This window comes from Sebastes umbrosus, chromosome 9 (assembly GCF_015220745.1).
Source record: "Sebastes umbrosus isolate fSebUmb1 chromosome 9, fSebUmb1.pri, whole genome shotgun sequence".
Classification (NCBI taxonomy): Eukaryota; Metazoa; Chordata; class Actinopteri; order Perciformes; family Sebastidae; genus Sebastes; species Sebastes umbrosus.
The window spans coordinates 15,638,738-15,665,654 of record NC_051277.1 but is presented as its reverse complement, the minus strand read 5'-3'; the positions used below and the strand labels follow the sequence as shown (position 1 = coordinate 15,665,654).

The window sequence follows — 26,917 nt, the reverse complement described above, 5'->3', positions numbered from 1 at the left end:
TTTAGCGGAGCATGGTGTTTGTGCTCTTTTGCATAATTTACCTTACAGGTTTTTCACATCAGTGAAGAACACATAGTGTGACTTGAATTCTTGCCCTCGGTTAATTTTGTATTAACAGGCTTTCCCAACCATGACAAACTGCTTCCAGGTGTCAACATCTGTCTCCTCTCCTCATAAGCATAAACCTTGTGCTGTTGGCTTGTTTGCTGTTGCTGGTTTGTCCCAGTAAACCACACAGTAGTTTGGTGCACCACAGCTTGCTTGCATGAGGACTAAGACATGCCTTTTTAGATGTTTTGATCCAGTTATTTGTCTTGGATCTTGGTTCCCCCTCCACGATAGAACCAGACTAAAGAATTAAATAAGATAAAATCAGAATGACCTCAGGAGCATTGCCTCAACTTTGTTGTTTCTAGTTGTTTTGGCGAGCTGTACAGTGATTGTGATTCAGTTTTCCTGGCAGTGCTTGCCTATCCATCTGCTTGCCTGCCTGTTCTCCTTATCTGGTTACACAGCTGTTTGTCCACCTGCCTGTGCTTGCGTCTATATGTCCACTTGATACAAGGGAATTCACTTATCTTTAGTGAGTGTGTAACTAATCTAAACCCATAAACACTGTCCATTTAAACACATTTGCTTATCATCATTCAGTCAGAAAGTTAGGAATTTGCCGCCAGACAGTGTAGTATATCGCATACCTATGGCTCATATGCTACATAAAAGTAGTTGGAGTCAAATACCAGGTGCAATAACACCCAGTCTATGTTATATTTGTGCAGCCTCAGCTGCTTATTTAAATGCAGCAGATGTTTTACTGTCATTATCCTCACAGATTCCTATCACCTGTGAGGAATGTGAAGCCCGGGAGCAATTTCCAAGTTTATGACCTGCCGAACATTCACCTCAGATAGAATCGCTGATCATAAAAGGTGTGTGATCGGACTTCTAGTGTGAGTACCTTTACTTTCCCATGCCGACGTACTGTGCCGTGCATACACAGCGTAGCTCCTCTGCTGAGCCGCAGCACAGGGGTCTTAAAGGCTGCGAGTTCTGCTTGGCTGCCCACACGGAGCCAAAGATCCAGGCAACGTGATGAGCCGACAGACACAGCAGCGACATGAGGACGGAGTCAGATGACAGAAAGGCAGCTAGACAGGTAGAAACAGAGACTAATGGAGCCGAAACGGACAGTCAGAAAGATTGTGGTCGCAACTCGAGAGTCAGACATAATGAAGACTTCTCAAAAAGCGAAGGACAAGTACAGAAAAGACCGCAGGCCCAGTGGATGGAAGTGCCTTATCATCACCATTACACAGTCATTTCCATCATGAATGTTCAATCCAGCTTTGTACATTGTCCCCTTATCACTTCCCCTCTCTGCTTTAGAGATCAACATCAAGGCTGATTTTAAAAAACAGCGTTAACACAGCCGTGATAAAAATAGAAACTATTTCTGCTCATCTTGACAACCTCTGTCTGCAAGAAAGTGTCCCTGCCTCTAAATGAGCCACAATCGTGTTCCTACTCTGGCAGTAGGAGCTGCATAGAGACGGTTTTAACATGACAGAAACCACCTTAAATTGTGTTGTTGTTGCCAGTCTTGCCACCAGGGGTCAGTCTGGCTCTAAAGCTCAACCTGCCTGTGTAGTGGTTGACAGAGCAAAAGCCTGGACTGAACTGTGCAGAGAGACAGTATTGAATTTATTTTTGTACTGTGTCTAATTTTTTGTTGTGTAAATCTAATCAACCCTTTTCTCCAATATTTCGTCTCACAGAATTTGCAGTCTGTGATGCATTTTTGCGTCTGAACATGTTTATTTTTCTGTCCCACTGCAATATGTTCGGTACGACTTTTGTTAATAGTCTCGCCTCGTGATGCGCGCAAATTGTGAATTCTCAACGAAACAATGTCTCGTCTATCTGTTTTCTCTTTGTCGCAGCAGAGAACATTGTGCCAGTGTGGATGTAAGCGTGTGTGCTCGTGCTCAGCTCTGAGTGGCATGTTTGATGGAGGGCAGAACTAACGGCTGGTCTGATAGCTCTGATGCAGGAGGATGAGGAGGGAGTCAGGTGGAGGTAGTAATGATACCCCAGGAGGGGCCACTCGGGTTGGGGGACGGAGGGAGGGATGAGAGGGGAGGGAGGGTGGGGTTTCGTGGAGGAGTGAGGCGCCACGGAGGATATCACTCTCTCTCTCACACAAGCTAAAACTCACACACATACATGCACAGCTGGATAGGGCTTAATGAAGACTGAGCCGTAATAGCCACACATACCCAATCCCCAGAGGCACAAAGACTCAGACAGCTATCTGACTCACACACTTTAAAAAAGAAAAAACACACATGCCCTTTGTTGAGTGCCCACGCATTTATGTGCAAATACACTTTAGCAGTGACACACACAAGGGGCAAATACACACATTCACACATGCCCTCTCTCACTGTTTGTTTTTACTTTTGCTATAACAAGCGCTTAGACGGGCATACAAACATTTATGTACAGATCAATTTACACATGCGCTTATCCGGATTCAGATTTGGACAGCAGTGGTCTCTATGTTCTAGTCAACCATGCATAACAACTACTGCACAGAGAGACAGACAGAGAGGGAGGGGACAGGGGAGGTAAAGGCAGAAAAAAGGGGAGATGAATGAAATGGCAAAGTGTTTTGAAATACTCCGAGGTGGAAGCCGTGCATATTTTCTTTTAGCAGAATAAAAGAAAAAAGACACGACGGGGTGTCAAGGACCGTGAAGGAATTCAAAATAATGATTATACTGATGCTGAAGTGAAACAGTGGAAATAATACTGAATGAATGCAGCACAATCAAGTCCATTGGGGTGAGGAGGGGGAGATGGAGAACCACAGGGAGAGATGTATATGCAGAGGAGGGTGCTTTCGGCTCGGCTAATTGTTCAGGCGAAATGTGGGAGACCAGCCAGGATGCATAGACAAAGGAGGAGGAAGAGAGAATGAGAGGATGAGAGAAGGTCAAGCAGACTGAGCAACAGACAGAAGCTCAGCCACACCAGCCCGTTCTCATTCCCAGGGTGTCAAATACCGACGCTATGTCATGGCCGTCGGCGTTCGATATCAACGCCCAAGGCGCCCTTTAGCAGCAGTATGAGATGCACCGAGCTTTCCATTAATTACAATATAAACCCATCTGTGGCAACAGTGAACGATCAGGGAAAGTGCTGTGGTGACGTAGTTTAAAGAGCGAAAGAGACACACCGGGCTGCAGGGCTGGGCAATATATCAATATTATATCGATAGTGTGTAATGAGACTAGATATCGTCTTAGATTTTGAATATCGTAAAATGGCATAAGTGTTGTCTTTTCCTGGTTTTAAAGGCTGCGTTACAGTAAAGTGATGTAATTTTCTGAACTTCTGAACCAGACTGTTCTAGATGTGCTATTATTTGCCTTTTACACTTGGTCATTTTATCCACATTACTGATGAATATTTCTCAAAAATGTAATTATGTAAATATTGTGTGGAAGCACCAATGGTCAACTCTACATTATCGCTGCAATATAGAAATCAAGGTGTTTGATCAAAAATATTCTGACATTTGATTTTCTCTATATTGCCCAGCCCGGTAGGGGAGGGGAGGTGAGGTGGATGGGTCCAATAAACAGGGCTTTCATCCAGGAGACCGCTGTTTGCGTCCCATGCGTTAAGTTTCATTTTCACGTAACAATCAGCTGTTCGTTCATGTCCCGTGTTCACAACCTTCAGTGTCATTTTCACTTTACAAATTAAGTCGTTTTAAGGCGAACCGAAGTGGATTTGTTGCCTGAATACAACATTAAGCATGTGTTTACTGCGACCAGAAAGTGACGCCAAACGCTCGTTAAGGACGTGTTTACTGCAACCGAAAAGTGACGCCAAGGGGTTTGACAAAGCGTCAGTATGTGAAGAGTTGGGATGAGAACGCGTTGGCCACACAGGATCAGCACAAATTTAGACAGCATTCATACAGTGTGCACAGTATACATATTTTGTCAGCTTTTTTCCAGTAGTTAGTTATTATTACTTTTCACTTAATTGTTGTTTATATACCATTATGTGCTAATCTATGTTATGTTGGTTAGAGTCATTAAGTTTCTTTGTTTCCTTCTTTTCATACCAGTGAAACCGGCATGTATTTGAATTGAATTGAAAGACACAATATGAACACTGAGACAGTACTGGCAAGACAGGAGGCATATAATGTTAAAGCCAAAGACAAAGCCATGTAATGCACTGTAAATGGAGAGAGACAGAGAGAAAGGGCAGTGATGCAAACAGAGACAAAAGAGAAGAGAGGATAAAGGATGGCACATAGAAATGCAGAGATGAAGATGCAGGCTGGAATATGAAGTTCGAAGAAGCGTAAGTGAAGACTGAGAGAAAGAAGAAAAATCAAAGAGTTGTCAAGGCTAGCGTGACGGAGAGAGTTGGAACGTGGTGGGGAGGCTCGTATCTCGGTGAAAGAGAGACGGGGTCTGAAAGGAGGAAGAGGTGGCTGAGAGAGCCGAGAGTGGAAGAGACAGAGTCGGGGTGAGCAAAAGAGAGAATTTATTAGCTCTGAAGGCGAGGCAGAGGTGTCGTGTTCAGCCTTTACCAGTCAAGCGCATCTGAATGTCAAAAGGAGGAGAGGAGACACAATTACAATTAAGGCGAGAGACGAGACAAAAACAACGCATTCATGTGGTGTGACCAATATGGACTCTTAAATGTCAGTCGCTTTATGTTTGTGCCAATATTCAGTATTTTTCAACAGATTCTTCCATTACCATGACAAATGATGTCAAATTCAATTTCCCTCTTGGTGAGAGTTAATCCCTCCGAAATAGCTCTTAGACCATCATTTGACACTAAATCTTACTGTATCGAAATTTATTGGAGTTAAGGGGCTGCAGAGCAGGGAGGTCACCCCACATACGGTCATGGAAACGCTTCAGTACTGTTCATTAGACCAGCACATAAAGAATTAATTTACTATAGAGACATTGATAATTCATAGCAGTGTTTGAAACATTTCAGATAAAGGTAGACAAAATCAGGCTTCTAATATTCTTGTCTGCGACTTTCAATTTTGTCGAGTGAAATGACAGCTTTTATTAGCAGATTTTATCCGCTGTGGTTTCCTAGCTAATAAAGCGTATGAAAACCCTGTCCCTGGCTGAATTTGAATGTTTCCAGCTCATAAAAGGGTCTTAAAGGTGCTCTATGCGATATCCAGAGCATTAATATAGCAGCAAACAACAATTTGCCATGTTAAGATATAGAGGAGTAATGTCTACCTGAGCAGAGAATGAAGTCAGCCTCTGTGTGTGTTGTAATCTGAGCTTCTCCTTGCTTTATTGACATTGCCAGGCCGGCCACGAGTGTTTTTAGTGCATGTTCATGCAATCTCTTCAGCTTGTGTTAACCACAGACCTTATTTCAATAAAAACCCATTTAAAAAAACAATTGACTTCCAGAAGAGGGAACCAGAAGTGCTAAAGTGCTAACTCATTTCCGGGTTTTAGGACTCATTCCTGCAGCACTCTATTTCTTTCTAAATTAACCTTGGTTGCTTAGCTTACTTTGAGCAAGACAAAGTTAAAATTGATGCCTAATTGTTTGTATTTTAAAACGTTTAAACGTTTCTGTTTTTAAGGTTTCAGTAGAAAAGGCTTTTAGAATTCAACTAAGCATTGAATTTGGTAAACGTAACACTCGGGTATTAATATCGTAGGTAACAAGTTTGGCTAGGGTTGGGTTGCTGTTGTGTAAACTTCCCCAAATCCTTGTTCTTTGTTTTTGGAAAGTCTAATAAAGACACCATCCTGCAAACTCCCTGAGCATCGTCTGCTTGTGTCCCCATGTACACTGCTTCGACATGTGGAGACATCCTTGCAGGCAGACAAATTAAAAGTACAAAAGTTGATGTCGCGTTTGATTCAGCATCAAAACACTCTTAATTGCTCTTCTTGTGGTGTTGAACTCCCCACTTAATAAGATTTCTTGCCTGAAGACACCAAAACAGCCTCCTTTTTGTGCTCTATTTCCATCTCATTTTGTTTCCCGCCGTCTGTCACACAAATACACACACACACACACACACACTCATAAACAGACGCACTCATGAGACGCACACATCAGTTTTTGTTCAGTTTCTCTTTCCTTCTCCCTCTTTTTGTCTCTCTATCAAACACACACACACAGGCAGGCATCTCTCGGGAGTAGCATTCATTCATTCATTCATTAAAACCTGAGGTAGGCAAGGCCCAACCCCGGCTGTCACCATGGTGACAGCTCCTTTGGTGCGACAGATAGAAAGTTAAACTCAATTTAATATTTAAAGATGTTTCGTCTATAGTTGCCTGTCTATCTGACTACTTATCTGTCTGTAGGAGAGGAGAGGAGAAAAAAAAAAAAAAAACAGATCGAGGAAGAGGAATTTAATATCTTGCTAATGACTGAAGGGCAGAAGGAGAGACACCGAGCAGAAGGCTGGGTGCAGCCGTTCACGAAGTCTACATTTACATTTACATTCGGCCAATGTGAGAATATTGCTGCAGATTAAACATAGAGGAGAAATATATGAGAGGGGGAAAAATAATGAAAATAACAAAAGTATAAATCACACGAAGAGATTGAGCGACAGAAATAGCTAAAAGCTGTTGGGATGAAAGATGGAAGGGGCGTGAGAGAGAGAGAGAGAGGGAGGGAGGGTGATGCGTAGAAAGATATAAAAGCAATGGCAATGGGGAGATAATGAGAAAATGGGTGAGAGAGATAGAGCAAACGAACGAGAAGCAGAGATGAGAGAGAGGAACTAAGACAACGACAAAGTTAAAGCACGAGAGACGGAGAGCATGTCTCGGGGGGGAAGAGGTTGATTTGGGCCCGTCGGTGATTGGGTTTGGACTGCTCCTGCAGAACCGAGGTGACTCACCAATCCCCCGCACACACAGACGATGCTGTATTTGGCATGAGTGTATGTGTGTGTGGTAGAGAGTGGTAACAGAGTTTTTACTGTCGGCGTCCTGCAGGGGTGAGAGTGTGTGTGCGCACGTGAAGCCGTCATGCTGCGTGCAGCCCATCGGGAGCTGTCACTCTTAATAACCGATAATAACACACTGTCCATCTCCTTGTCCAGATGCCCACCGTCCCTGCTGATTCACTGCCTGTTGCGCAATGATGTCATAACCCACAAGTTTGTAATGAAATAATCTCATTCAGAAATCCTCCATCATCCAGAGCGTCTCATATATCTCAGTTACAGTTTATTGCATAATACACACATGACCGGTACCCGAGCTGACATTAGCAAAAGACAAATTGAAATTTATCAATGTTGTTGATCTCTAAGGATGCATTTGAGATTTTTCATAATTGCACTTCCTCCCAGAGAGGCATCTCCCGCAGATTTCACTGAATCAAATAAGCAGCAAACAAGCTGAGCATAACAAATGACGGTGCACAGCGGCGCCGGCTGCTCGTCTATCAGCGTTATCCAGTAGGGAAGAAGACCCTCTTCTCTCACTTGAATGGTTCATTTACAAAAACAGATATCTCCATTTTATTTATTTTTCTTAACTGTTTGTTTATTCATTTTAAGACTGGCATTCATCTGATTGTCAAATGACCTCTAAGTGAGGAGGTGTGATGTATGTAGCCATGTATGGGTGACTTGTACGGCTCTGTAAGGAGGTTTTTTTTGGAACTTTATCTGAAACTACCAGTCTGCCCAGGCGAACAGATGAACAGTGTGTATAAATAGCCAGCTATGTGGTGAGTGTGTACTTCTAATTGCGTTGTGTGCATTTGTCCCTGCCAGTGTCTGGTTTAATGGCACATTAATGTTGCCTGGAACAAAGCCCTTCATCATTATCTACACTCACATTCTTTTTTTGGGCGGCGGGGGGGGGCACGTAAAAATGTAAATCGAGTGAGCATTTCACACGGGTGGGAAGGAGAGCTGGGAGACAGAATAATTTGATTAAAAAGATAATAACGTAATAGAGACCAGATAATTGTCCCCTTTTTTTATTTCGTTTCATTTTTCAAAGCCACGGGAAAGCAATTTTTATCTTGTAAGAGAGGCTCCAGATAAGTGACGAGGCATTATTTAAAGAGAGAAGGCTCGAAATAACAGGTTGTCAAGGCGAGGCCACCAAAATCACCTTCCTCAGCTCTCCTGATTGCGCGATAGGCTGGTGGATGTGTGTGATGTGAATAGAGAGCGAGAAGATGGTATTGTTGATATCAGCCTTTGGCCGCTGATAGTCTCGCAGCAATGGTCTGTCTGATGCCAAGGCCATCTATTACAACAACACAAAGAACTACTATTAATGCTTGACAATGTGTTTCTGTTTACACATGCCTCCAGTGTTCCTGTAATGGGGGTGCCTCTGCATCCACATTGAAAGTAACCTCCCTTGCTGCACTTATTGATATTTGTTCCTGTATTTTGTTTCAATTATCTTTTTCTTGACAACAATTGATTAACACATTATTGATGTTGCCATTTCTTGCTTTGGGAAGTTGCCTCGTGTCCTTACCCTCAGAAAAAATGGGGGTCAGGGGTTGATAGGGATTAGGACAAGGGCAGTTCATCTTGGTGCCGGGAGGTTTGAGTCCTATGTTGCCATGGAATACGCAGGTCTGGACTAGGACTGGGTGACATGACTTAGAAATTATATATTTATATTTTTAGGCTATATCGCGATATGCAATATATACCTCAATATTTTCACATTTTCTCTGCAATAACATAACATTTGATGCGTATGATCATACCAGCATGATCATTCTAGCAAACTAATCTGAACTCTCTGAGGTGGTGCACTGTCATATTGAAGTCAGATTGGTCTTTGGAAATGTATTCTCATTAAGTTTGACTAATTATTCACATTATTGAGATTACATTTTTCTCCAAAATACAGTTTGCAGGCAGTAGTTTTTTTAAATGATCATTCATTTTATTTATTATTTAATATTTATTCATTTTGTTTTAATTCTTTATTTCTTATTGACTGACTGACTTATTGAATTTATGTCAAATCACATTCACCCAAAGATAATTTTTATTTTTAAGCAAGTCCTGGGTTGCTTTTGTAAGTAAAGCTAGTTATAGGGGGGCTAGTTTGTTTGTTTGTCTTTTTTTCGCAGTGGAGGCTATCACCTTCCATCACTTTTTCCGACCTTGACACGTATAAACTCGCTTCCCGGTTCCCTGCTTCACTTTAGATACAAAAACACATGCCCCATACGTGCATCCATGCTCATGTGCCACACACATTTGCCCAGGAGAGTGTATCTGTCAGAGAAAAAGAGCCACGGGAGAAATGTAATGCCAGAGCAAGTCTCATGCCGGCGGCTTCAAAAAATTATGTGACAATTAATATTTGTACTCGATGTTGGCGATATAGTCATTCATTACATCGCACGTAAAACAATCCGCTGCACATCGAGTATATTTGATATATCGCCCACCCCTGGTTTGGACCTCTAAATGCATTTAGTATTTTGAGTTTTTCAGTATTACACCTTTCAGGTCACAAGAGTGCAGAAATAAGAAATGTCATGTAAATGTTTAACAGGGGGGACGTGTTTGTGTCATTCACCCGCGACTAGCGAACCACCCCACTAACGACTCTTTTGGTTCTGTATTTTTTTAATACACAGAAGGACAAGACTCAGAGAAAAAGTTACAATTACAAATCCGTCTGCGACTTCAGCACCACGGACAACGCCATGGATTTATCAATACTGCTGATATTTCAAAGCCATGGTCGGGGCCATAGATTCTAACTTGCCCAAACCTCAGTCAGATAAAGGATCAATGAGTCAGGTAGACTAGACTAACATACTCAACTAAACAACTCCTCTGTCCCTGCACTCTCTCTGCTACTAGGGGATGGAGAGGGGGGGTTGGCAACCCCTCTCATCCCCCCTCAAATTGCCTACTGCATGTCGGACTTTAGAGTGAGCATATGGCTATTTCCCTGAGGCAATATACCGTATACCAGTGCAAATCCGGAACTTAGCGAACTTGCAAAAGTCTCAGTAGAAAAGAATCGTCTGTTCAGCTTTGGCCAGCAAAAGTTCATCTCTGTGCAAACCTGCTGCTAACACCAGGGACTTTGGATCCCCTGCAGTACATAAATGTCGAACTTCATTCACTAAAAAAAAGTGTTGCTTGTGAACATAATACAGGCAACGATTACGTTTACCAGCACAACATAAATGGCAAAACAATTTAGTGAAGGAATTTCTAGGAGACAGGGTTGGTGGGTGTAGTTTGATCAGATTTGACCGCGGCCACCAACTGTTCTGATTTATGTGATGCTAAATTCTGAGTCCCGTCCACTTAAAACCAATGAGAAATACAAAAATCTGAAATGTGAAATAACCGAAGTCATTCCAGGTTTGGCAGAAAATTGTGTGTTCATGGTATGGATGTATAATAAGACCTGGATACCGTGCCGCCGCTCAGCGTTGCTTCCAATTTATTCCAGTAGCCACTCACGGTATTGCAGCGAAAAGTATCCAAAAAGGCCAAAAAAGCATTTTCCCCATAGAGTACCGACGTCTGTAAAACTGATGACAGGACACCTCGAACTGCAAACAAGGTTGATTATGACTCTTTCTATTATGAATTTTTGATCCATGGATTATATTTGTAAAACTTTCCTCGAGCTGAGAAAAGCGATTTTGAGATCTGTGACGTCATCACAATGTAAAGTCTATGGGCCGAGCGTGAACTTGCGGGCGGGGCCAGCAGGAGAAATACTACTGTGCATATTCAGTGGGCTGCATACCCCTGAAGTAAACCCTAGAAAACGTTTTCTGCATATGCGCCAGGCGAGCAATTCTCATTGGAATGAATAGGTGCAATCTTTGGGTCCGGTATCCAGTTCTTATTATACATCCATGCTTCATGTAGGAGCCCATCACTCATAGTAAGACACTGATTGAGAACAGTTATCCTAGGCAAGATATCATAAGGACATGTGTCATGTTAGCAGGTGAGCAGATTCATGTTAACGTGGAGAAATCAATGAAAACGGGATGTCTTTTCCTTGTGAGAGCATATTTGAAGTTCATAGAAAAAAACATGCATTCATTCAGAGGTTAAAAGCTATAAATACATGGTATGCACTGACCATTAATCATGCCATTCAGCTAAAGTTCAGAGATGCCAAGGGAATAGTTTCAAGGCCAGTCTGACACAGGGAGTAATTCACGGGTGTTTCTAATGAGCAACAACAAGGAACAGGGTTGTTCTAGGCTAAACGTGATGCAAGAAAAGACAGTAAAGGGATTTCTTTTCACAATATAATTGCAGAGTTCCATCTGTTTATTTCTACCTGGTGGAAGCATCAATGCGTAACCCAGAAAACCAAAGTATTTTTCAAGGAAATGTGTTGGATAAAGGCGCAGCATATCCTTAGATGTTTTGCAGCCTAGTTAGAGAGAGAGAGAACACACACACAGATCTGGTCTTGAAGGTTGAAGAGTGTTTTGCTTTCTGCCTGAAAGGTCAAAGCTGAAGTACCCAGAGGAATCTCTGTTTTCATGTATGTGTGTGTGTGTGTGTGTGTGTGTGTGTGTGTGTGTGTGTTTGTGCGTGCGTGCGTGTGAGAGAGAGAGAGAGAGAGAAGGGGAGAGTCTGTGTGTGTTTGTGTCTGTCTCTGTCTTTTTAATCCTTGTTGAGGTTGTGATTCTTCTCTCTGTGCCTTCACCTAGCTCTCTCCTTGACAATGAAACTGTCTCTTTGAAAGAAGTTAAGTTAGAAGACGCCCACAGCCTCAGACCAGGATCCTATAGAGCGTCTCTCTCCCCACAGCCTCCTTCCACCTCCAACCCCTCCAGCTATCCAAGCAGGTGCCGCCCCCCCCTCTGTCATCTCGAGCCCATGCCTGCCATTCATGGAATATTTAACGACAGACATGTAGCTGAATGTCAATGTTGACGGGTCTTGCAGCGTTATGCTGTTTTACCTTGAGTCAATGTCAGAAAATAATGCCTCGGGCTGATTGGAGATTTGACTGTGGACCTCAGGAAAAAGCAAAGTACATTTTTTAAAAGTTGCAGAGTTTGATTTTTCATATGTAATTTTCAGGAGGAAAAGAAGAACTTTAGGTATTTCAACCACAACTGCTGCCTGCAGTCTCTACAATGAACAGTCTCAGAAATTGTATTCACAAAAACAAATTGTGATTATTTTGACTGATATTGCAATTGCGATGTTAGGGGCAATGCTAATTTTTTTCATGATTATTCTTCATCTTCATTATTTTCATTTAAAAACATTATTAAAATGCTTATGTTGTGATTTTTGCTGGGATCTGTACCAAGCAAAGATGTTTTGTTAAGGCTGTAGAATATGATGTGTTGGCCAGGACATCTCTGCAGCACCACAATATTTAATTTAAAATGGTATTTTTGACACACATTTCACCTTTAACAAATATTGTGCCTCCTGCGATTTGAGATTGGCCGGAGAATCGGAGCAGCGGGGGCGGTATTGCATTCGCTTTACCGCACCATTGGGACGAAAAGAGAGCTGAGCCAGAAGGCAACGCTCTCGATCTACCGGTCAATCTTCGTCCCTACTCCCACTACGGTCATAAGGACTGGGTCATGACCGAAAGAACTAGCGGCCGAAATGGGTTTCCTCAGGCGGATGGCTCCCTTAGAGATAGGGTGAGAAGCTCAGTCATCCACGAGGAACTCGGAGTAGAGCCGCTGCTCCTTTGCGTTGAAAGGAGCCAGCCGAGGTGGTTTGGGCATCTAGCAAGGATGCCCCCTGGGCGCCTTCCTAGGGAGGTGTTCCAGGCACGACCAGCTGGGAGGAGGCCACGGGAAAGACCCAGGACTAGGTGGAGAGATTATATCTCCACACTGGCCTGGGAATGCCTCGGGATCCCCCAGTCAGAGCTGGTTAATGTGGCCCGGGAAAGGGAAGTTTGGGGTCCCCTGCTGGAGCTGTTGCCCCCGCGACCCGACCCCGGATAAGCGGTTGAAGATGGATGGACTGCAATTTGAAAATTGCAGTAGGCCATATTGCGATTTTGATCAAATTTGTATTAATTGTGCAGCCCTATTCACAATGATACTCAAATTAAACTGAAGAACAAACACTTGACCACCATGAAAAATGTCTTTTGATTGACTTTAATTAACCCTGGGTTGAAATGTTTCTTTGTTTATCTTGTTAGATGCATCCTTGACACCCCTCAAAAAAGACCACACACATTTATTTTAAGTTATGGAGCGAAAAACAAACCTTTATTGTTTCCCCATTAACTGCAGTGACGTTTCAGCATCTATTTTGTTTAAAGGTCAACATAGGACAAGGCTACAGGCTTAATGAACTGACTTGTAGAAACCAAATTATCCCAAATGCTGAAGTCGAGTCATTTCCTGCTTTTTCAGTTTTGCAGAAGTCAAACATGTTTTATGTACGTGTATGCGTGAGAGAGATAATGGGATAATGTGTCCAAATTGGACATGACTCATCAGTTATTTCATCAGTGCCACCTCATAAACCTCACAACATTTAAATGCATTTTGTGTGCTCGTATGTGTGCATGTGTCTGAGTCAGAGCGCAATTAGCAGCTAACATGGTGGGCTTTTATGTGTGTCTTCACTGTCATGTACTGTTTTCTTACTGCCACATCTTCTCTCTCTTTCCTTTTGCAGGGTGGAAGAAAGTTTTAAGACTCTCTTCTGGTCGATCTTCGGGCTGTCTGAAGTGATCTCGGTGGTGCTGAAGTACGACCATAAGTTCATAGAGAACATCGGCTACGTGCTGTACGGAGTCTATAATGTCACGATGGTGGTCGTCCTCCTCAACATGCTCATTGCTATGATCAACAGCTCATACCAGGAGATAGAGGTACATAAATAAGAGGATCAGTCAATATAGAAAGGGTATGATATTGTCAACAGGTCAATAGGGATCAATGTTTGATCACCTCTGAGCCTGCAGGAGAATTAGAGAGTGAGTTGAAAAAACCACAAGCCATAAAAAAAATCAATGCAAAGGCAAATAGAAAAGTGCACTCATATCTCTGCCAAGTGTGTCTGAAAAGACTGTAATGTTTCATTGAATGAATACAAACCACAACTGTCTAACCCCCTGTCTAGACCACAATTGTGTCAGATGCGTTTTTTACTCGCACGTCTCATTCAACTGATACGCTCTCAATTTAATCTATGCAGCTGTCTGCACCGGCTCCATGCAGCTAAACTGCAGTTCACTGTGTAACGCTTCATGTCGACTGTTTAACGCTTCCTCTGAACAGAAACTGTGTGTTTACTTCCGTTAGCTGTTGGTTCTGTTAGCCAAACACACCGCAGGACTGGACTCGGGACGATTGCCGAATATATTCGTGCAGGTGTGTCTTGTAGTTTCAGCTCAGAGATGTGTTCGAGCTGCGAGTTCGCTACGTTCCACAAGCTCTAATAAATTAACAAAATAATCTCACAAAATGTCAAGAAAAGGAAATATTCTTACACCTATTCTCCTTTTTAAATATAAAAAATACAACTGTACACCTATACATTTCTCTCTTTCACTGTTCAGACTCGCTTAATTGCCTTGTTAACTCATCGTAAAACACACTTCATTCAAACTCGACAGAAAAAAAATAAAACTCACCAAAACTGTCTTGGTTAGTCTTTCTCCAATGTTCCAACAATCACCCAACAATAAACCCTTAATTCAGAGAGTTGCATGTGAAAATATGCCGGCTCTACACCCACTGTCTCTCTCTCTGCCCGCTGAGCAGCGGCCAAGCGGCATCTCGTTCTTCGGAGGCAGACCATTAAATTATCAAAATGAAATGACAAATAAATCACCCAAAAAAACAACAACCTGCCCAGTAGCTGCTAACAAGCTCTCCTCCCACCGACATAAGAAGACGCACTGCGTTGTACTCAGTACTCGGCTCAGTTTGTCACTTGCTAAGTGGCAGTTATACATACATACATGCATACATACATACATACATACATACATACATACATACAATTGTCTTACCTTGGGTGCAATTTAAGAAAGGAACAATTCATAATCCATAGTGGAAACAAGAGTCCAAACTGAAGCAGTTGTTGGTCACTTGCAGCCCCTACCGGCCGGTTAAGAGTAGTGAGTAGTCAGCAGTCAGTGAGGGTATAAAACAGTCAATAAAATGTTGTCACTAAAATATGTTCTTCAGCATACAGTCATAAATGACCACAAAAAATATTAGGCTGATGGGTCCAGCATTATGCGAGATTAGCCGAGGACAGACGCATGCATGTACACACGACCGAATACATAATCTCCTGGAGGAGATAACAAACAAAAACACTGAATACAAATAGAAGCAGGATTCTCACTGGGAAGTTGTCACAAAAAACTGAATAGTCCAAGAACTAGAAGTAAGTAAATAAGTAACTCAAAGGTTTCTATAATCTGATGTGTTCAAAGCGCTGCTTATTTCAAATACGCCTTTACTCTGTCCGTCCGTCTCTGCAGGAGGATGCCGACGTGGAGTGGAAGTTTGCCCGAGCCAAGTTGTGGCTCTCCTACTTTGACGAGGGCCGCACCCTGCCCGTCCCCTTCAACCTGGTTCCCAGCCCAAAATCCTTCTACTACCTGGTCCTCCGCATCAAGTCCGGCTTGATACACCTCTGCAAGGCCAACAGCCGTCGCCGTAACAACGAGCTGGAGCTGGGCATGCTCAACTCGCAGGCCAAGGTCAGTGTCAGGAAGCCTTTGATTCCTAATCTCATGACGGATTGCAGACACAAACTAAATCATATTTTGTTATTTTACAAATATTTTCCCATACGACCAGGAACAACTAATGGGCTGATTTTATTTTCGACATTGTGAAGAATGGATAATTTTCCAATTTTCTCTTCATAACAGTATTATTATCTTTTCTAAGTGCTTTGATTCAGCTATTCCTATATTTTCCAGGAACTGTGGTGGGAGCCAATAATTACAAGCAAATTACTGACAACATGTAACTTGTTTTTCTTGCCTCCGATTCAGCTCAGCATATATATTATTATATTACATGTAACTACACGTAATAGGAAAATGGTATTATGAAATAACAGTTTAAATAGAAAAAGCAAGTTACAATCAGCAATTTCTAATAGAGTTTGGTTCCATTCATCTCAAATTTACTCTCTTTGCTTTTGTGCATTTTTTCTTTTATTTAAAGAACATTTTGCCGTACTGATTTATAGGAGTGTAGCCTACTTTCCATCCAGATATTGACAGTAATAGACAGGGAATCTGAAAAAAATTGTGTGCCTCTGTGTCCTCCGGTGCTCCTAATGGCATCTGCAAGTTTTCACAGACCAGAGGAAAACAACCAATCAGAGCCGAGCTCGAGGCTGCCATCCAGCTGCCGTTTCTGAGCAGCTGTCAATCACTCGCAAACTCCGATCAAATGGTCAAACTAGGCAGCTCTGATCAAATATGAATCAATATTCTGTTACTGTAATGCCTATTTCTCGCCTCAAATGTTTTCAGAAACATCTTGTAGTTTACTGTTTAGCTGTAAAATGAGAAAGTTTGTGACCCGGCAGCCATGTTGAGATCAGTTGAGGAAATACCAAACACTGCCCACCAGCCGGAGCACAGCCAATAGGAACGCTCAACAGGAACGCTATATCTGAAACGATATGCAATTGGCCAAAGTCTCCCGTCACGGGCCAGTTTTTTAAAGCCGGAAAACAGAGCCATGAGGAGGTGTAGAAGTTCAGTTATCTCTCAGAGCACTTGAATACAATATGCTGAAAGGTTATTATGGAATCTTTGCCCAATGATGCCAAAAACATTCTGCCTACTGAAGTTTTAAAGAGCTGTTGAAATTGGAAAAGGGCCGAAGGACAAGCTCACTAATTGCGCCCACAACAATCTGCAGTGGACTTGCTTGTATACAGTATATAGGCCTGGGTCAGCTGTTTGTAGCATGACTGTGAATTACCTCCACATATACTGTATAATATAATACTGTATGTACAGTGAGCTCAGATGGCCTTGTGGTTAAGACCCAGGGAATACACGATATTCCCACGGCACGCCTGAGATGCAACTTAAGCTTCGTTCATTGTCACACGTTGTCCCTCTCACGGATTGTCCATCTAAATGAAATCCCTGTAATGAAAAGAAAGTATTGTGTGAAGAAAATAGCATGGGCCATTTAACACAGAATCAATCTTAGCACTAGCTGGCCTTGTCCGCAGGCATTTCCTCCGTCTGATTCCTCGGCTCAAATGGTTCACTTCAGCGCCTCGGCCAAGCTATTAGTCAGGCCTGCGTCTGCTCAGATGCCTGGGCAGGTTTCAGATGGGGACAAGATGGGTTACACCCCGCTGCCTCCGTGAGCTCCTGAAGTTCTCTGCAGCTCTGACAGTTTAACTGCGGAGCCAAGCAGGTGCAGCGAGCGATCGATACATAAGCTCACACTCGACCACAGTGCAGCGTCGAGAATGTCAAGTGAGATTTGGAGAAGACGGCGTGGTCTTTCTGAATCAGTAATTTTGTCCTCTCAGTCTTTAGGTCCATGTTTCTCATGTTATGGGCTAAATTAAAGCTAATTGTGTTAGTTTCAAAGCAGCATATGTTCAGAAAGATAACCAAGTCATGGTCACATGTTTGTTCAGCAAGTATTTGTAGTGATGGATGCATAGGCCCTTTACTGAATATGTCTTTCATATATTCGCAGTAGTTGGGACGATTAATATCTTGCAAAAAGCAGATAAATTGAATTTCAGTTAAATGGATGCAGTGGAGGCAAACAAAGCAAGTTATTGATAGGGACTAGATCACAGAGTACAAATCAAATAGATTTGAGCTTTGTCAATTGGGCTTTTTCGTTAATTCTCTACATAAAAGATGTGTTCCTCACATCCACATGAAGCCGAAGCAGCATTTGCCATCTGGTTGTGTGGTTCAATAAAACAGTGAGTAGATAAAAACGACAATTTGCCTCACTATGGCAAATCATTTGTATTTGCAGTAGGGTGCTCTGTTCTCCGATGTCATTAAAAAACGACTGTACATTTTGTTCTTTCAGCGAGCACAAGATGAGTTTCCCTGCAAAATTAAAAAAAAAAAAAAAGCAATATAAAATCAATAAGAGCACAGATGAATGGTTTCTACTTTAGATGACTGAAAGTTTATTATCCGTTAATAGGATACATACGGTGTGTTGGTAGAGATGTTGTATCATGAACTTTAGTAACGTTTTTTTCTGTGGTGATGTATAGCATTTTAGAATTAATCTGTTTTTAATCTAGTGCGGACATAATATTTTATTCATTTTTCACAGCTATACAGTATGTTGAATATTCATAATTTCAAAAGATTCAGTTGCTCTCCGAGAGAAATCATGCTATCTTATAAATAACTCTGTTTTTAGTAGTGTATAATCACCTGAAGCTAAGAATCATTGTGTTTTCGTTATCATTATATTAGAATGAGCCCTTCATATCTAACATAGGGAGCTCTCACAGAGTCCGCCATGTTGCTCCTTCATGTTTCTACAGTAGCCCAGAACGAATAAACCAAACACTGACTCTAGAAAGAGCCTTTCACGTTTCTACGTTACCTGAAGGCCACCGCAGTTCTCCGACATGCTTGTGAAACTGCGATAACGTGAGCTACAGAGTGTAAAACCAAATCCTACACACTGTACCTTTAACATTGAAAACTGATGTGATTTGGCTTTACCTTAAACTTTTAAGCTTTGTCAGTTATTCTTCAGAAAAATAAATAATATACATGTTGTTTAGCATTCATTATTAATAGGAAACTAGAAAACGTAAAGAATCCATCAGTACCATGTTATAGTAGCTTGTCACAAAGGAGGCTAAATAACGCCCCAAACTTACACTCAATTTTGGCGAGGAAAAACTGGCTTGGCCATTTTCAAAGGGGTCCCTTGACCTCTGACCTTAAGATATGTGAATGAAAATGGGCTCTATGGGTACCCACGAGTCTCCCCTTTACAGACATGCCCACTTTATGATAATCACATGCAGTTTGGGGCAAGTCATAGTCAAGTCAGCACACTGACACACTGACAGCCGTTGTTGCCTGTTGGGCTGCAGTTTGCCATGTTATGATTTGAGCATATATTTTTATGCTAAATGCAGTACCTGTGAGGGTTTCTGAACAATGTTTGTCAATGTTTTGTGTTGTTAATTGATTTCCAATAATAAATATATACATACATACATTTGCCTAAAGCAGCATATTTGCCCACTCCCATGTTGACGAATCTCCCATTAAGGTACATTTTGAACAGATAAAAAATGTGTGATTAATTTTCGATTAATCGCAATCAAATATTTGAATCAATTGACAGCCCAAATCATTCAACTTTTATGTAATGTTATGTTGAGATAGCTCCACGCCTCCGCAGCTTTAGTGCATATACAGTAGCAGTTAGTTGCATGTGTCCACACTTAAGTTTAAACTCATTTTGACACTGCAGTGCTGAAATAACACACAAGCTACAAAGGAAGGTCACGGACGTGGAAGGCATCTAGAAATGAGTTAATAGAGACTCACTCTGGTCAAAGCTGACGCTGTCGATTCTCTTCCTACCCTTCTCTTAGTTTGAAGACATCTGTGGGCACCAGATACAAACACTAATCCCTGCTTTTCATTGTTGTTTTGTTTTGGCAGCGTGTTGCCTCCTCTAACAGCCTTTTCAAATGCTTTCATTATAGAAGATCACTCAACCCTGAAATGTGACGTTAACACTGGACTGTCTGTCTGTATCTTGCTGTTCCAACAGGATGAACGCCTCAGGACGTATCCACGGCCGGGAGAAGAGTTCATCCCCAAGAAATCTACAATAGACCCGACCAGATACCAGGTAAGACAGAGAGTGAAGATGAGACCAAGCCGAACAGAAGAGTCTCAGAAAAGAAGACCGAGCAGACGGGAAAAGAAAGAATAAAATGAGAGAGAGAGAGAGACATTAAGGCTGAGGAATATAGAACAAAACAAAGGTGGGGTTGGAGGGTGATAAAGGATGACAGGAAGAGAGAAAATGAGAGGGTCGGAAGAGGTAAAGAGAGACTGATATGAAAGAGTAAGGAAGAGTGAGGGAGGTAGGGAGATGAGCTGGAGACAAAGGAGAGGAAGGAATTTTGGATGAAAGGGCATCGACTGAAAGGACTGCAGGATGGAACAAATGATTGCGGTGAAAGAGGGAGAGGAGGAACAGCAAAAAGAAAAAGAGAGCAACAGAGCAGAGGCTGAAAATGCCTCTAATGAGCTGTTTGAGGGAGATGGAAAGCAGGCACTCCGTAAATGAGCTCAAAGTATCACGCTGAGGAGGGAAGAGATGCTCTCCTCCTGAGTCTGCCCTTCACCTTTTTTCCTGAGGGAAATCTAACTTCCTTCACTGGTCGATCACGCTTTTGTCTCAACCCTCCCAGGTTGTGTGGGTTTTGTCTTGTCGATGCCGTGCGCCGAGCATCGACAAGTCACTTAATTAGACATATTGTATGTGTGGTGACAGGTATAGACTCATATCCAGAGTGCCTACATGCAGAGATTGACTGTTTGAGCCTTGGCAGCAGCTGCAGGACTTCCCTGTTGGCTACAGATCAATACTCAACATTTCACACACGGTCTCAGAGACACAGCGCTGCTCTCTACCACTGTCTGCATGATTTTGTGGGTGTGTGTGTGTACATAGGCGCGTGGATAGATAACACTATGCTTTGTCACATCACCTCCTCTCTATTTAATCTTCTCTTGTCTTCTCCTCCACACAGAATATCATGAAGCGCCTGATTAAGCGCTTTGTGCTGAAGGCTCAAGTGGACAGAGAGAGCGACGAAGTCAATGAAGGTAAGAATTCCCTCTTGATTAAGGCCCACTCTCAGTGTCATTATTTGCTCCGGGCATGTGTGTGCATGAGCGTATGGACTGTTAGTGAGAGACTAGATGTAGGAGTTATTGTGTGTGCGTATGAAGTCCATGAAATGAGGTCATGCTGTATGTCGTATTGTATGTCAGCCTGGAAAAGGTGTAGGAATGACACGATAATGCGCAAGGAAATTAAGCGTGCAATGAGAACGCCTGTGTTGCTTATGGCATGTCATTTGTACGCCATGTAGTCAATACATGTACTGACTGCGTAAATATGCAACTAGTGGGTCGGGGGATGGCTTTATCAACGGTAATCGCTGTATGAGCGCTGTGCAGTGCGGCGGCGATTAGCTAGCCAGTGGGACACACACACGGCTTCCATTCACATGATAGGTATCGAATTAAGTACTCTATTGGTATCGGTATCACTTTAAGGGTACTGGTATTGGTACTGGCATTGTAATTTTTTAAACGATACCTAGCCCTATATGCAACGGTCAGAGTTGACGTAGAAAAAAAAGCGAGAAAGACCGCTTATGGTGGGTGAGAAGGGTGGTGGATGGGTCCAACAAACACAGGACTTTTAACCAGGAGACTGGTGTTTTCTTTTATAAGTTACATTAGTGACGTTTGTCACATGTTTGTCAATTATTTTTTAGTGATGTTTGTCACGTATTTTACTTAGTTTATATACTTATTTTAAGCCCAACCATGTTTTTCCTAAACCTAAGTGAGTTTATTTTGTTGCCTAAACCTAACTGCGGACATTACCACAGTTTTATTGCGTGGCGTACAAATGACACACAAAAAGAGGCGTACAAATGACATGTAAAAGGCCTAAAATGCATCCTCATGACACGCAGAATGTCTGTGTAATTTAGTGATATTTATACGCCTTCCAATGAGACCGGGTTGCGTATGTACTGTATGGCTGCACATACTCACACGTGTCAACTATAGCACAGTTTCATGCAGACGAATGCTTGCATGTCTGTTTTTGCTCAGGCTCACGTGTCCTGATTGTCGTGTCCGTGTGTGACTGTGTTGTAGGCGAGCTGAAGGAGATCAAGCAAGACATTTCTAGCCTCCGTTATGAGCTCCTGGAGGAGAAGTCCGATGCTGCCGGAGAGCTGGCTCTGCTCATCCAACAACTTGGCGACAAGTTTGGCAAGAACACCATGAGACACTGACAAGACTCGCAAGAAGGAGAGAGAGGGGAATGAGATGTGATAGAGGGTGAAATCAGGGAGGAGACGGAGGCAGAGAGCCGGGTCAGGGTAGGTATTTTTAAGACCTTGATAGGGGAAGAAGAAAAGGGAGAGGAGAGGGGAAGCAGGATGTTTATGAGATAGACGGGGGAGAAAATGGAGGAAAAAACGTGAGAGAAAATTAAAGTTAAAGCAAATAGCAAGTGTTTTGTATATGCAATGACCACTTAAGGAGGAATGTGAAAAGAAGATAGCTGCGACTGCAAGTGAGCGTGAGGTCAGAGGGTCGGAGGTGAAGTAAACACTCAGTCGAAGGGTGTGTTGACAGTTGACTTCTAATTAAAAGCGACATCTTCAGGGAGTGAGAAGAGTATCTGAGAAAAAAAAAAAAAAAAAACTGCCACTGTTTTTCACACCAGAAAGGCCGGCTTTGCTACCACGTCTTCACTTTGTCAGGACAAGCATAGTGACGCCTGTCGAGATACTGTATACCCCTTTATACACCAGGCTATCTAATTAACGCATTTCCATCCACAATGCACAACTTTCAGGAAAAAGCGGTGAAACAGTGTAGGATTTATGCACTCATTTGAAAGTCATTAAAGCTCCCTCCAAAAATGCAGTCAGTGACCTTTGTGGGTCCACATAACACCCAGTGTGATGTATAGACGTTTAGTGTTGCAGCTCCAACATAAGTTAAGGTAGTAGAAATTGTAGCGTTCAATAAAATGGCAAAAGTGCAGATACTCCAGACAGCATGTATTTTTACCTCACTCAGAATTATTTGAAATACAATGTACTAAGTGCTGCCAGAAAGCATGCAAGTACGGGTTAATTAATGAATAGCAAATACAGACAGGATATACAAAAACAAATAGGGAAATTTCACACGATACCTCTCCCGCTTTGTTTTGAAGTCGAGGTCTCATGCATATTTGAACAACTTCAAGACAATAAAAATGTTAAATAGGACCTAGAAAACTGTTTTCATTGTGCTTTTGCAGCACAAAGTGTTTTCTATAATAGTAACCCAAAATGACCTCCAGGAGTTGTTTACAGCTGTAAAATGCAGGAGGTCAGTGCTTATGAGGAGCACATGAAGGCAGAAAAACACTGTCTGATCTCTTTAGGGCAACCAGACGAGAGATTGTGGGAGATATAGAGAGATGTCTGGAACAACAGTGCAATCGTTTGGCTATAAAACACTGGGATTGTGCTGCAGGAGCTGTGTGGTCTTGTTTTTCTTTTGGAGGCTTATTTGACATACCGCTGCACAAACTGTCTGCGTTAGACTTCACCAGTGATTCCACTGACATGGGGAGGTAATAGTTGAACTGAACTTTAGATTTAGAGGATATGTGATCCCAGTAATAATACACAGTTTGATAAACTGCTAATTCTGCCCATTAGAATTGAGATCTTTTTTTATTGTGAAGTGGAAAACTGTATCTAGATACCAATAGGATGTTTAAGAAGATGTTGACCTGTTGGATCAGCCATAGCATCTGTCCGTCATGTAACAGCAGCCTATTTTGGGATTTTGATAACAAAAAAATAGCCATTAGCCGATTATTTATAGTTCCCAAACCTGAGCACAGTCGGGCGATTGTCTCAGATTATTATATTTCTAGTTAGGATGCTTCAGTCATTTCTAAAATGTGGTTTCTTACCCGATGGATGCCATTTTGTTCCCCACTGCACACAGGTCTGCTTATATTTGTTGTCATTTAAAAAATGTCATAAATTAGATAGTTTTGGTATTTTACATTTAATAGTCAGATTGAATTGCTTCCTGCGAGTATTCGCTTTCAAAACCAATTCGATAACATCAAAAAAAGAAATATTATCAAGCTAAAACACCACGGTTTTATTATTCTATTATTGTGTGGATGCTATCCAATGTCATTAGCTCCATAGGTACGGATCAGCAGGGGGCATACTGCTCACATTTAGAGGGCTGTCATTATGTATAATTTGTTTTGGTGGGAAAACAAATCAATTCATTTTAACATCATTAAACATGACAGTAAAACGTGCAGGACTGTGAGATGAGTTATTGCCATAACAAATGTGTCTATATTTGAATGCTTGCAGGTCGTTTTTAAAGCTTCTAAGGTAAAGCCTGAGCTCACTGTAGGTGCAGTAACCCCGAGCACACTTCTTAGCACCATTAAAGGTGAGCGATCATTTTTAATCCGAAGGCTTTAATTGAAACACTTTTTTAGAGGTATGAGGTTTTCAAGCTATCGTGACCGTATTCTGTTTCAGGTACACAAATGTTGTTTAGAGTCCTTTAAGTAAGTAGTGTGACTTGTGTCTTTATTTATTTGTACTGTATGTGTCAGAGAGTGAACAAGCAGCTAACTATTTTCTGTGTGCAGAACCAAGCGAGGAATGAAAAGACTCCCAGAGAAGGTTTTATGATTCCCACCGCTTTAACAACAAAAACCCAAAATACTGTATTTTTCACTTGTACGCAAGAATTATTGATTAAACCAAAATCTTCTACTGTATATTGTCATATTTTTGATCCTTGAATTAAAGAGAGTATACGCTCTAAACTGTCTGTCGAGTCATTGGATCGCTCTGTATGTTTGCGCAGGTGGAGTTTGATGATAATTAATGAGTCTAAATATTCAGTGTTTGTCCTCATCAGTGGCCCTCAGTCGATGACAGGAGCTGGAGCAAAACCAAACATGTGGCTGCAGTGTTGCTCTGCACTCTGGCAACGACGGTATGCAGACACACGCACACACACAAGGTACACATTTAGAACAAATGCTCTTGAAACAAACATTTGAGCAGCCGGGAGGATCCAAACGGCACCCAGTGTACACTTACACACAGTAAATATGTCCTATTTATGTGCAATAAGGGATGCGCTGTTCTGTGGTTTATGACCAGCCAGGATTACTTCTGTTGCATATCCTGGTACATTGTTAATGCCACTCTTACAAACCATTGATGTTGGTGCATATTTCCGGGGTAAGGAGGATCCTTTAGTGTGTGATTTCATTTCATGAACGGATAGTTACGTGGCTGGATTATTTGGAAGAGAGAACGCTAAATTGCTAACTTTTTTTCTCCCCCTCTACCTTGACTTTGTGTATGCAGCCTCCGTGCAAAACGGTGATGTACGTCCCCGCATGACTGGTGGAGGCTGTGCAGCCATCGGCCACTATAATGATAGTCTGTAAAAAATGTCCTATTGGCGCTGATTAATTGGCCAAACTGATAAATCGGTTAACCTCTATCAAAAACTATGTACAACAAAAACAAAATACAAGATTTTGCAGGACAAAAAAGCAATCATGAGGCTTGAGTTTGACCAATCAGGGATGTTTAACAGTGCAAACTCCTCTCTGGCTCCAAGAAATAAGAAGCTATGGATTGGTAACCAAAACTTAAACTAGTTTCCTTTAAAGGTAAAGGTCCTGAGTTTCTACAAAAACTTAAAAAAGGGCATGTAAATATAAAATTCAGTTCTGCACTTGGACCTAAATAAACTGCAACACATTTCTGGATTAGTCAGTGCTCAGCAGTTAGGACATGAGCGGCTAGGTTAGGTTAACAGCTAGGTTAGGCTAGCAGGTACTCTAGTTAAACATAACACAAACTGAAGTGCAACCCCCCTCATCTGATGAGGAACTCTACCTCAGGAGTAATTCCTTGAACACAGTACATTCTCTCTACCGTAAAAGCAATACATGCTTTTACAGTCTGCAGTGCAGACTCAACCGCGGCATTGACTAAAGACGGTCCTAAAAGCCAAAGAAAACCCGTCTGTGGAAATTGGCTTTCCTGTAAGTGTGTGTGTATATGTGCAGCTGAGTCATGCACCTGTGTGTGTGTTCACCTCACCGACGCACTTGGCGTGTTAAGAGACATCCTGAGAGCTGCCCTCTTAAGCAGCACTGTAAACACTGCGCTCCAACATATGTCCAGATGTTTATTAGACCTCACTTACTCCATACCATTTATCCACCGCTCTCTCTGCATTGTTTCAGGCTGTCACTGACAGACTTCCTTTTATTGTATAGTCTGCCACTGCACATAATAACCCAGTAAAGTTCTCCCTATAAAACGTACCGTACATGGTCATCTTTTAGACAGATGTCTTTGTTTTCAGTGCCATTTCTTTTTGTGGCAATTTTATTGAAGCAAAACTGGTTTGAAGTGTCATTCCAAAGGCAAAGACATTTTGATAAAAACGGTTAACCATTTATTTTGCCTTTTTAGTGTTGAACCAATAGTAGGCAAATTCATACATTCACGGCCCCTCATGACAGCTGCAGGCAGGTATTAGTTATCATGTAATATGAACCTTTAAACAGTGCAAACCTTGGAGTTTTATTCCCCTTTGTGAGCGTTTATGATGTATGTGGTGAAGGAAATCTGTTTTTACATTAGGTCTCTGGATGCATTGCCCTCTAATGAAATGCTGCTGTTCAAAGTAAAGTTTTGGAAAGTTCCAGTTCATGGAGAAGATTTCTCAGCAGTGACCGTGCACTCCTCCAGAATTTTGTGAGTCTATAAACTCCTCTTTTGCATTCTCACAATGACTCAGGTTTGCAAGATGTGTTGTAAGGTATAGCTCTAGGCAAAAACTCTATAATAACCACAATTACAGGCTTGGGTACACTCAGTAGAGCATCTTTTTCCTTCCTCATCACGTTGTTGAGTCTGGTTTATAATCTTTGTCACATCCTCTCCTTCTGTTTCCTCCACTCTTCCTCCCCATCACTCACTGCTGCACCATATATGCAGGCCAGTAAAGCAGTTGATGCCAAAACACTGTCTCAAAAGAAGGAAGAC

General features: G+C 42.0%; 1 protein-coding gene across 3 annotated transcripts in view; it reads left to right on the top strand.

Annotated features, from left to right (window-relative positions):
- Nucleotides 1-24,663, top strand: part of LOC119494906 (short transient receptor potential channel 7-like) — a 92,943-nt gene extending 68,280 nt beyond the window's left edge. For all 3 annotated transcript variants that reach the window (XM_037781133.1, XM_037781132.1, XM_037781131.1), the window contains 5 exons: nucleotides 13,697-13,892; nucleotides 15,519-15,740; nucleotides 19,807-19,887; nucleotides 20,798-20,873; nucleotides 21,945-24,663. In XM_037781133.1, coding sequence (XP_037637061.1) covers nucleotides 13,697-13,892; nucleotides 15,519-15,740; nucleotides 19,807-19,887; nucleotides 20,798-20,873; nucleotides 21,945-22,084 — 715 coding nt within the window. In that variant the 3' untranslated portion in view covers nucleotides 22,085-24,663. The remainder of the gene's footprint in view (nucleotides 1-13,696; nucleotides 13,893-15,518; nucleotides 15,741-19,806; nucleotides 19,888-20,797; nucleotides 20,874-21,944) is intronic.
- The last annotated feature ends 2,254 nt before the right edge of the window (nucleotides 24,664-26,917 follow it).